Source organism: Octopus sinensis, linkage group LG29 (assembly GCF_006345805.1).
Source record: "Octopus sinensis linkage group LG29, ASM634580v1, whole genome shotgun sequence".
NCBI classification, from domain to species: Eukaryota; Metazoa; Mollusca; class Cephalopoda; order Octopoda; family Octopodidae; genus Octopus; species Octopus sinensis.
The window spans coordinates 1,354,130-1,366,491 of record NC_043025.1 but is presented as its reverse complement, the minus strand read 5'-3'; the positions used below and the strand labels follow the sequence as shown (position 1 = coordinate 1,366,491).

The window sequence follows — 12,362 nt, the reverse complement described above, 5'->3', positions numbered from 1 at the left end:
GCAGTCGGGTTTTTTTCGGAATCTGGAGCACTCTTTAGTGACGTCGAAAACGGTAGTCTTAGTAGGGGACTTTAACACTGTCCTCGAAGCGCGGGTCGACAGTGTTAGCTCAACCAATAGAAAGGGGAACCCTAGCCTCAAGGGTCTACTAGAGAGCTTTAATCTAGTAGACCGTTATCGACTGGATGAGCCGAGCGTTCCACAGTGGACGTGGAGTAACAACGACGGCTTACGCAGATCGTATATTCGTTAGGAAAAGAGATAAGGATACGTTTACTTGTCCACAGTTTCACATTGTGCCCTACACGGATCACAAATTTGTGACTTGTAGGGTGCAATTAGATAAGTGCCATAGACAGGGACCCGGGTACTGGAAGCTGAACAAGTCTATTTTGAATTGTGAAGACTTCCGTACCCGGATTAAGGTGTTAGTACAGAGGGCATTATGTGGCACCATCATTAACAATAGATGGTGGCACTCCCTCAAAAGAGCCATTCGTTCAGAGTCCATTAGATTTAGCAATCAGCTATGGTTAGATAGGTCTAGGATAGAGGACGATTTAGTTAAGAATCTAAACGAGGCAATGGAATCTGGCTCTGCATCCGGAGTGATGGCGGCAAGGACGGTATTGTACCGTCACCTTAACTCCAAACACGTTAGAGCTAAGCTACGCGCAGGGAAACGAGAAGGTATTAACGTTGCCGGATGGGCCCGTCGAGTGGAGAGTCAGAGAGGTAACAAAGCTTCAATTAAGTCTTTAACTGACGAACAGGGACACAAGATCTATGGACAGGAGGAGATGCAAAAGTTTCTTCACCAGCATTTCGTCCGCGCGTTCGGGAGGTGTGGGTCGCTGGAGCGGGGGAGGGTCTTAAAGGACTTCCTAGCCGGCGGACCGCGGCTCTCGGGGCGTGAGGTGGAGTGCTGTGAATGAGCGATCACTACCGCGGAGATAGAGGGGGTACTGGCCGGATGCGCCGGGGAGAAGTTACCGGGGTTGGATGGTCTGCCCTACGAGTTTTACCAAAGTATGCCGGACTTGTTCGGGGGAATACTGGCAGGCGTCTACGCGAACTGACAGCAGAACGGGAGAATTCCCAGTTCTGTAAGCCGGGGAGTGGTGACGCTAATCCAGAAAGACCCGAGCAAGGGGGATAACATTAGTAATTACAGGCCCATAACTCTACTTAATGTAGCGTTAAAGATTTTGGCCAAGGTGTTGGCAAAAAGGTTGACGACTGTCGTGGAGAAACTTGTAGGGAAAGCACAGACATGTGCAATTCCAGGCAGGTCGATCCAGGACAATCTTCACCTTATACGCTACACCTGAGATAGGGTGGGTAAATTAACCGGCAAGGGCGGGGTAATGGTCCATTTAGACCAAAGTAAAGCATTCGATAGGGTAGACCATAAGTACCTGGCGACAGTCCCGAAGCGGCTGGACTGGGCCCTGAATTTCGCGGGTGGATCTCCGCTATGTATAGCGGCATCAAGTCCACCGTCCAGATAAACGGTTACCTAACGGAACCGTTTTCGATCGAATGTTCAGTTCGTCGAGGGTGCCCCTTGTCACCACTTTTGTACGTGTTGGCTCTCGAGCCATGGCTGCGAAATTTGGAGAGGCTGGGAAGTAACCCGGATGAGATCGGAGGCGGGAGGACGGTTTCTGCTTATGCGGATGACGTCACCCTCATCGTGTCCAATGAGGCTCAGCTACCTTGTGTAGAAGATGCTATCAGAGGATACGAGGCGGTGGCAGGAGCAAAAGTTAACAAGGACAAGTCGATTGGCTTACGCCTCGGCACCTGGAGGAGCAAGTCGATATCGTCCAGTGCCGTGGGACACTGGACAGATGGTCCTTTTAAGTTGCTAGGAGTTTTGTTTGAGCCAGACTCCCAAACGGAGAGGAATTGGAGTGAGGTGACGGGCAAGGTGGAGGCCATAGTACGGACCTGGTCCGGAAGGTTTCTGTCCTTGAAAGGAAGGGCGGAGGTGGTACAGGTGTTCATTGCATCTGTAATCACTTACCGCCTGACCGTTGTCCCTTGCCCCGATTCATGGCTTAGCAAGTTGGAGCGAATCCTTTTCCGCTTTTTGTGGAAGGGAGGAAAGCCACTTGTGAGGCGCTCCGTTTGCTGCCAGGAACCGTTAAAGGGTGGGTTAGGAATGCCTTGGTTGATGATGCGCAGACATGCGTTGAGGCTGAAGCATCTCTGGCACCACCTGGAGGGTGATAAGGTGTGGAGTCCGCTGGCAGGGGAATTTTTCCCGAGACCGGCTTCCTTAGTGAATTTTAAACCCGGTTGCATCAAAAGACGGAATCTGACTTTATGGCAAAAGGAGTGCCGACAGGCACTCACGGTGATCCACAAGGCGGGCAAGGCCGGCTGCGGAAATACCACCTCGGTATTTTATAGCAGGCTGGTAGAGGCAAAGAACGACGACGTCCTAGAGGGGCTCTGGGGTTTGACGAAGACCAGCTTACCAACCTGTTTAAAAAGACTTTCAGGACTGGGTATTTGGATAATTTCCAAAGATCCCTGGCCTGGCAATGTTATAGGAATGCTTTACCTGTTCGCGAGAAGTTATCGCGGCACGGAATTTCAGTGCCACCGACATGTCCAAGATGCGGGTTGGACGATGAAACCGTCCAGCACGCTTTTGTACATTGTCGGCAGTTGTCAGACTTGATAAGTTACGCAGAACACGTGTTATCGCATCTGGGACGAGTACAGCTGTCGGCTGAGTCTATGATTAAGATGATACCGCCAACTGGACTCTAGAAGGAAGGCGAGGCATGTTTTCACTGCACGGTTGCAGTAGTAAAAGAATGCATGTGGCGTACAAGAATGGAAGGAGTCGCAATAGGATCCTTTGTCTCAGGCCCCGGCTTGCTCACTTACTTCAGATATCATCTGAAGAGCAAAATGGGGCTAGAAAAGAAGACCTTACCACGAGGTGTGTAGGAAAAAAGATGGAAGGAAGTGGAGAAAAAGGTGGGTGTCAGAAACCCAGTTTAACTATGGATGGAGAAGAGGAAAGGAAGCCTGCGGGGCCTTATAGGTTGCCGGGCTTTAAAATATATCGGTAAGATTTCAATCTAATGCAATGTTATATTAGTCAATGCAAACGACAATTAAATACAGTTTTTTGTATAATGAATAATCCATATATTTTGGAAATTTTTAAACGAACCACTTAACTGTTTTTTGTATGTATGTCCTGTATTGTTCTTCTATGTACTGATTTTATAATCGTAATAAAGAATTAATCGTGATCTGGTGATTACCGCCCGTTGATAAGAGACAATAATCTCGAAACCGCGGTCCGGTGCGTATCACTTAGGCTTACAATAAAGGGATGGCCTCCCTTTGCAAATACCTGAAGGGCACAGAAATTGTGTCTAAAACCAGCTGGAGATGTTGATCTTCTGGGACTAAAAAGCTACAGTAACACCCCCCTTTGTGGTTAGCCATTTTGAGATGGCTATTATACTTATATATATATATATATACAACAACAATTGAGGAGCGGCTACAATAGGCCGTTCGACCCACTAGAAATAGCAGCCAGGGCTCCAACCGCAAATAGTAGTAATTCCGAAATCAGAGCATTTACCTTGTTTTTCTTTAGACAATGCATTGTTTCGGCGTTTTTTAATGGTAAACCAGCCTGATTAAATTAAATTAAACTTAATCAAGTCAATCTTCCAAAAGGCCAACGCGCTCATCAGTAAAGGAGCCAGAAGGGACAGAAATTACACGAGGCAGCTACCTTCATGCCTCGGTAATATCTGACCTAAAATTTTCAAAATCATCGTACTCGCGCCAAATATAAACTGCCGATTCAATTTCGGAATTAATCAGAAAATTATCAATTAATCAATTTAGGGTAGCAAAAAATTCAATAGAAATTATTTTGCCACCAGCGGTCTAGTGAGAAAGAGGAAATAGTCAGAGACTATTAATAAATTCAACAACAATTGAGGAACGGCTACAATAGGCCGTTCGACCCACTAGAAATAGCAGCCAGATATATATATATCTGTAAATGTAATATGAAACAATTATTCGGTAGCCATGATAAAACTCCGAGTTTCGGATACCAAGGTGGAAATCCACACCGCCATCTCTTCAGTTATCTGGCCATCGGAAAAATGCTATGAAAAATGACCGTTAAACAAAGGGAAATTACTGTGGGATTGACTGTTATTAAGACAAAAGAGCTATTCAAATGACTTCTAAGTAAGGGGGTAAAAAAGTTCATAGTATTCGCGTAAGCATGCCTGTTCATACCTACACATGTGCGCCCGCACACCTATGAGCGTGCGCCTAAAGTATACATTCCTTCACCCTCACTTGAAAACGTATACATTTTCAATCACATCTTTCGTCAAATGTATATGTATATACATACATACAAACCCGCACACACACACGCTCGCACCATAAACGCCCATACACACGGTCTATGTAATATAGAAAGACGGCTCATCTGGAATAGCAGCTTAGACCCGGCTTCATGTCTGAATTCCAGAACTGAACTTTTCGGTCCATGTCCATGCGTGGCCAAATATTTGTTACATTTTCGGTCCCCACCACCCGAGACTACAGATAGAACTTGCATTCTCATTCCTGTCTCAAACTCATTTTAGACCTGTTCAAGAAAGAGAAGGCAAACTGAAACATCAGTCGTGGTTCTATAAAAGGCAAACTTCTGGCTAAATGCAGGTTCATCATCTGGGATGAAGCAACAATGATCCATAAGGTTTCCCTTCAAGACCTGAGACACAATACCAGGCTCATGGGAGGTGCCGCAATCTTGCTTGCAAGAGAATTTAGACAAACTTTGCCCGTGGTTCCATAGGGAACAAGAGCTGATGATGTAAATGCTAGCATAAAGTTGCCCTCCCTATGGAGCAGTGTGCAAACGTTGAGACTCACAACCAGCTGAATGGTGATGATGCAGACATGACTTTTTCAAAGCAACTGTTGGACCTTGGTAATGGTACTTCGGTTGGCGAGAAGGATGGTTGGGCAAGCTTGCCTTTTGGACATATGGTATCTGCTTTAAAGGAACTAATGAATAAGGTGTTTCCACATCAAAGGAATCACTTTACAGACCACAACTGGCTGAAAACCCGTGCCATTTTAGTTCCAAAGAATGTGGCAGTTGATGATTTGAACATCAAACTTCTGGAACAGTTGCCAGGTGAGTGTCACATCTTCAATTCCATTGACGCTGTATTCAACATCGATGAAGCTGTGAATTATCCAGTTGAATTCTTGAATAGTCTAATACCACCCGGCCTCCCGCCTCACAACTTTCACCTCAAGATTGGGGCACTAGTTATGCTCCATCGAAACCTCAATCCACCAAAGCTTTGCAATGGCACACGACTTATAATACAGAAGATGATGCCAACAGTCTTGGAGACAACAATTTTGACTGATAAAGCAAGCGGTGAGCCTGTATTCATTCCTAGAATTCCACTGATTCTCTCGGATATACCTTTCCAGTACAAGCACCTGCAATTCCCGTTGAAACTGAGCTTTGCAATGACCATTAACAAGGCCCAGGGGGAGTCCTTAGATGTGGTAGGTCTGAACATGGACAACTTTATGTGGGATCCTCAAGAGTTGGAAATCCTAATTATTTGTTTATTTATGCCCCACAAGGAAAGACCAAAAATGTTGATTATCAAGAAGCTCATGGCCGCAGCTCTGAGCTGAAACTTAAAAAAACTTTAAAAAAAACTTAATAAGATTCACCAAATTATCAGGTATTTATTATTTTACTGTAATATTTGTAAGTTTTATAAATGAATTGATAATCTACATGTTATTTTATTTTAAAATGAAAAGTTATTTGTATGTCTACTGTAAAACTAAATGTCAGTCTGTTTCTACATCCATTTTAAATCTATTTCAACACTAACTGTCGGCAGTTGTCAGACTTGATAAGTTACGCAGAACACGTGTTATAGCATCTGGGACGAGTACAGCTCTCGGCTGAGTCTATGATTAAGATGATACCGCCAACTGGACTCTAGAAGGAAGGTGAGGCATGTTTTCATTGCACGGTTGCAGTAGTAAAAGAATGCATGTGGCGTACAAGAATGGAAGGAGTCGCAATAGGATCCTTTGTCTCAGGCCCCGGCTTGCTCACTTACTTCAGATATCATCTGAAGGTATCATCTAAGGGTTATATTCACTGGGAATGCACAAAAACTCTCTTCAGAGTTATTTGCTTTGAATTGTTAGCATCTCATATCCGATCAGCTTGTTATTACGTAACATGCTTCACGATTTTGGTATACATAACTTACTGGTATTTCCTCCAAAGTTTTGTATACTCTAGCAATGCAATAAAGCCCTTGTCGGGGCTAAGTTATAATTGAATTCTTACAATCGGGTAACTAATTCCATGTTACAATGTAACTGACTTCACGATTTGGGTATTCATAACTTATTGTGATTTCCTAAAAACAAGATCCTATGTAAGACAGTTCGATATTCTCTGTAAATAAACAAAAACCGTTTTAAGGGCTACATATTTTGTATTCTTATTATTGGATTAGCAAAACAATTATGCAAATAGAACCAAGGATAAGCCCCGCTTTTCTAGGAAACTCCGAGTACATCAGCTAGTATATATATTTATATATGTAATTATCATCACTAATTGTATGTCTTGGTGAAAGATTTAAACTGCTTCTGGTAGTGGGGCCTTGGTACAAGAATTCCAGAGTTTCGAGGAGTGTGGAACCATCTGTTAACCACCAGTGTCCCCAGGTCTAATCTGCCCAGAGTAGTAGCAGCTGTTAGGCCCCCAACTATGGGTTAACTTGCATGTGTTGTTTCGGGTAGATGGAGCTCATCAGCCTGGAAGGCAGTCCGTCTCGGTGAAGGAAATTCTGATAGAAAACCATCGCTACTATGTAGGCTAGCATGAACAAGGCAGATTTCAATTATATCCGAGATATCCAGCAGCCTGCTGCAACGACTCTAACCAGATCCAATATGTCACCAATCCCAGTGGTGCCACTGGTGAAGGCGAGTGACCAGGCGAGTGGACCTTATGATCACAATACATGGTCCACCCTGAACAAAATCACAGGAAAGCCCTCTGTGGCTTGAACAATGAGTCTCTTCGCTTCCTTCCCTAAGTAGCGATAGTAATCCGGGCAACAGGAGAAGGCTGGGTCAGCTGCGAACCCCTAATCCGGATCCACATGATGTCGGCTCCTACGTAAAGGTTGATTTTATCGGCAGCTGTAGGATGTAACTGGCTTGGCCTATTCAGGTTTGACCAAAATGGTGACCGGATTACCAAGCTAATCAACCAGAAAAGAACCTCTTATCTGGCGTGGGAGAATTTCATATGCTCCCCCACTTGCAATGCTTCCAAGAGGCCAAGCAGAAATACCGGAATAGGATCTATGAACTCCAGAATCTCTGGTGTCGAGCAAAAACAAGGGAGATAGTCATTCACGGACAGCAGGGACCTTACATATTTTTATGCTGTGACAAAGGAAACTTTTGGTCCTTTTGCAGAATAACAAATATACTCAAATCGGCTGATGCCTTAAACCTCCCTTGCAGTCACTCAAAATATCTTTGAACGATGGAAGAAACATTTTCAAATACGCCTCCATCGGTCATCTGCCCCAGTGATTGACTTGCTCCATAATGTCCCCCAATATCCGACACGACACTGGATGTCACTACCCTGGGTTTGAAAAGGCACTAAAACGTATGAAGACATGGAAAGCACCTGGTCCTGACAACATATCTCTGGGGCTCCTGTCTCATGGTGTTCAAATCTTGAAGACTAAGATGTATATGGTTATCCAAAGCCTGTGGGAGATGGAGGCTATTCTTGCGGACCTGTAAAGACCAGACCATCATTACAGTCTTCAAGAAGGGTGACCGGACAATTTGTGGAAACTATCTCGGTATCTCCTATTCTCAGTATTGCTGGAAATATCTTCGCCAGGATCCTGTTAGATTAGTGGTCGTTGTTGAGAATGTTCTTCCAGAGTCACAGTAAGGCTTCTGCCCTACCCAGGGTACCATCGACATGGTCTTTTGTACTTAGCTTCTCCAAGAAAAGACACTCGAGCAGAGAAAGCCAATTCTTTGTGTTCTGGGACTTAGAGAAGGCTTTCGGCAACATACTGAGACCTACAATAGGGGTCACTCTGAAGCGTTATGTTTCTCCCAATTAATTTGTGCGCCTCATTCACACTCTATATGACGGAAAGTCTGGCCGAATCATCGCCAAGAACGCTCTCGCCAGTTCCATCCCAATTACGACTGGCCTGAAGCAATGATGCATTCTCATTCTTACTCTGTTTTCCCTCTACCTTAATGCTATGATTCATGAAACCCCTAATATGGCTCCTGGTGCAGATATCCGTTACAGAATAGATGAAGTGCTTTTCAACACCGACGGTTTAGAGCTCGTCGACATTTCCACCTTGGCCAAAGTACATGAGCTGCAGCGCGTTGATGACAATATGCACATTCGTGCACTTCCTTTTTGATCTTCAGAAAGCTGTGAACGTCTAGGAAAATTTGTGTACCGGCATTGATCTGAGCACAAATGTAAAGAAGACGAAGATCTTTGTACAGGGAGGGTCTGGCCCACCTACCTCCTGATTTTGGTGTCTTAAAGCTACATGTTACTGCCTTGAAAGTCGTGGAGAATTTCTTATATCTTGGAAGCTACCTGCCTAGACAAATAAGAAAGACAAACAAGGTCAACGAAACCCCTACTTCTTTTGGAAAATTTTCAAAATGAGTCTTACTAAACCACGACCTCCCCATCCAAATGAAAACCATGGTATTCTGATCTTCCCACACCCCTCTACGGCTGTGAGAGGTGGGTGCTGTATCATATGGCTTGATGAAAGTCGAGCGTTTCGAACCGCACAAATAAAATTTCACGCAATTATGGGGAGTCAATGGAAAGACTACATTACCAATAAAGAGGAAATTCTGTTCCGAGTCAGACTACCCTGTATTGATGCTATGATAACTTGATACCACCTCCGCTAGTCGGCCACATCAAATATTTTTTGTGGAGTTGGCATCAGGCAACAGAGCATGCGAAGCCTCCAAATTCCATTTCCGAGGTCAACTCAAGGCCACTCCCTTACGCTGCTCCATTGACCCAAGTACCTGGAAGGCTGTCACCAAGGACCGTCCATAGTAAAGGAAAACATACTAAGGACCTTACTTCATTGTATCCATTCTCTTGTGTTCTAACATTCAACAGGTCAATGTATATACGTCGTGTACAAGACGTATGACAGAGAGATGTTCATTCAGAATTCTTCATTGAATAGACTGGATGTATGATGGCCCCAGCACTATAAAGGTTATCATACAGACCTCTCCTATACCTTGTATTATTGTTATTTGAGAATAACATTTACTCTCTTCAATAGGTCACCTTCCCTTCACACTGTGATGGCTGTGTTTATATGATTAACATCCCAGATGGGTTACCTTTACTACGGTGGAAGAGCGTTGTCTTTGAGAAAGGAAGGAAATAGAATATTGTTAGTCACATAATATAAGTCGGGTTATCAAGAGTGACTGGATTACTTTATGACAATGGGGGGGGATTGATGGGTGTGAATTGCGACAAGTAATATCTTTCTGTTTGTCACTCAAATATTTATAAACGGTTGTAAGACTTACATAGTCTAAATGCTCTCCAGTCTCCTCCTCAGAATGGAACTTATCTTTCTTCACGGCGAGGTGAAGACAGTTGTTACCATCAGCATCAAGAGCGTCTAATTCTGCTCCATGTGAAACTAGCTTCTGAAGTATTCCAAAGTGACTAAGGGAAACAGCATCAAACAATGGTGTCGTTTCTTTTATGTTCTTGGTATTCACTTCCACATCAGGCTTTATAGAGATAAAAAGAAAAAGAAAGATTAAAAAGTTACATCAAAATTCGGGTGGATATCAATGTATCATTACTTTCTTTTACTGGGCACTTGATTAAACAGATTAAAAATTCTATATGGTCCCTCAATAGAACTTGTTATGACTGTGTCTTAGAGACATGATAAATCCATTAAGATGTCCTAAACAAATCGGGTTCAGCCGGATCTACCTTTATCCCTTACTATAGTAAGTTTTAGGGGACTTGAACAAGAGTGAACACGTGATTAGCAGATCAAGTTTGATAAAGAAGAATTATAATTTCTTATGTATACATTTGATGTCGCTTTATTAATTAATATTAATTAAAATGGGGCTCATAAAATAGCTGGGTTTATTCGTATTCACCACTATAGCACTAATTTAAGGAAGTATCTAGTGCGAAACTGAATAATGTCAGGTACCACTACCACGACAACCACCACTACAATACACGATGCACCCCAATCTGTCTCTTTACTGGTCTTCTGATATTTTCCTATTTCCTAGAATACATTAACTTAGATAATTAATGTTGTAGAGAAAATTGGACCGAGTCAACAAGACGGGATGTTTAATATCCAATCCATTCCGATTACCAACTGTGATTCATACTAAATGTCTACACAATGCTTGAAGTCATGATGCTGTGGTATTGTCTGAGATAAATATCTCTTCATAGACTTGTTTTCAAAGCATAATATACATCAGAGCAACATTGCTACAGTGATTCTTGATAGATGTGTTTCGTGTTTCTAAAGGTTTATCAATGTAAGGCAACTGATCACTACCTGCTTCAATGGAATTTGCCTCATGATGTATAGGAAACAGTGTATAAAACGTTCACTGTATTACGGAAGCTTTCAGGGCTGGAGATTTTATCTCACACAATTCCACAGCACCACGTCTTCTAACAGTGTATATACATTTCATATGATACGTGGCTGGTAACTTTGATTTAATGTTTTTAGCTGTGTGTACCGAGGTTTTTCTTCGGCAAGACAATCCAATATCTATTAAAGGGAACATCATTGAATAGTAAGAGTTCAAATGGAATTGTAAAGTTATTCAATACAATAGTTAGAATAGTTAGAATGTGTAGCAATTGATAGTGATATTGTGAAGTAGAGTTTGAAGTTGATATTGTAAGTATTGATTATTGACCAGGAACTCTTAGAAAGACTATTGTACTGCAGATTGAAATCAAGACTGTATAGAGTGTACATTACATACGTGCATGTATATATATATATGTGTATATCTGTGTATATATGTATGTATATATATGTGTGTGTGTGTGTGTGTGCGTGTGTGTATACGTATGTATATATACACACACACATACATATATATACGGCAAGAAATAATTTTTGTCTCTTTTTATGGAGACAAAAGACTTTATAAGACTGCAAAAAGAAGCGTTCAAATGTAATTGAGGCCAAAAAACATTGATCAAAGACCAAACATCAAATTCGAGTCAACGACTTTATATACAACACCAAACCTCCAAAAACTTTTGATCATATATAAATATTACTATGGCTCTTAAACGTATAAAGTATAAAAAAAAACACAGGAGGTAAAAAATATTTATGCGAATAAAAAACAAATATATAGAACGGCCTATCAAAAAGGTATACAATCGACTAAAAATTCTAAAGCGTGTCATGCGACTAAAAATCTAAATAAAATATCAATCGACTAAAAAGATTTTTTTTTACTCCCCTCAAACAAAAAAGTACGTCAAAAAAGTTCATTTCGTAATAAAAAACCATAAGTTTCTTTTTTCTACTTTCTGAAAGTATATAGAAGTTATATTAGATGTGGTAAATAATATTTAGTTTTAAAGGGTCTTCCTGTCATACGTTTTTTGTTTTTTTTTCTTTCTTTCTTTTCCCCACATATTTTGTATTGTCCCCTCTGTGTGGCCCCTTGTGGGTAATAAAAGTATAAATTTGTCGAGTTTCTTTTGGCTGTTTAATGTGAGTTATATTTTGCTGTTTTACTTTGCTAGGCTACACTCGGCAACCCTGTCATAAAATGGAAGAAATACTACTTCTGCCCACATACAAAAAGCCCCAGGAAGGGCCCCCAAGAAAGAGCAGTGAGTAAGGGGACAGTCGTGATACCAGCAACAACAGAAGAAAAGGAAGATAATGGAATGAACAACGAATGAGAAATGGCAGGGAAAAGAAGGAACCCCGTACTTCCCCTCCCCCGGCCAAGGAAAAAAGTAATTACGTAATGTTAGATGAGGAATCAAATGAGGAAGTTTGCAATGAATTGAGTGCGTGGGAAGATACAGTTGCAGCAGGTACAAGTTCCTACACCAATATACAAAGGTGGTATAATTGCTTGCTGATAATCAAGGAGCAATTAGGAAAAATAATGGAATGCAAGGATGTATATCAATACTGGAAGAT

At 42.1% G+C, this 12,362-nt stretch overlaps 2 protein-coding genes across 2 annotated transcripts in view; one reads left to right on the top strand and one right to left on the bottom strand.

The window, feature by feature from the left end:
* The first annotated feature begins 4,914 nt into the window (after positions 1 to 4,914).
* LOC115225965 lies at positions 4,915 to 5,733 on the top strand. Its single transcript, XM_029796939.1, has one exon. It carries the CDS (start codon positions 4,915 to 4,917, stop codon positions 5,731 to 5,733), a length of 819 nt encoding a protein of 272 aa, XP_029652799.1.
* A 3,605-nt stretch (positions 5,734 to 9,338) lies between these two features.
* Positions 9,339 to 12,362, bottom strand: part of LOC115225964 (putative ankyrin repeat protein RF_0381) — a 60,567-nt gene continuing 57,543 nt past the window's right edge. The window contains exon 6 of the mRNA XM_036514947.1: positions 9,339 to 9,921. Coding sequence (XP_036370840.1) covers positions 9,571 to 9,921 — 351 coding nt within the window. The 3' untranslated portion in view covers positions 9,339 to 9,570. The remainder of the gene's footprint in view (positions 9,922 to 12,362) is intronic.

What these genes read in the sequence shown, in the direction of transcription:
- LOC115225965 (XM_029796939.1), top strand. Translation starts at nt 4,915, where the DNA reads ATGGAGCAGTGTGCAAACGTTGAGACTCACAACCAGCTGAATGGTGAT.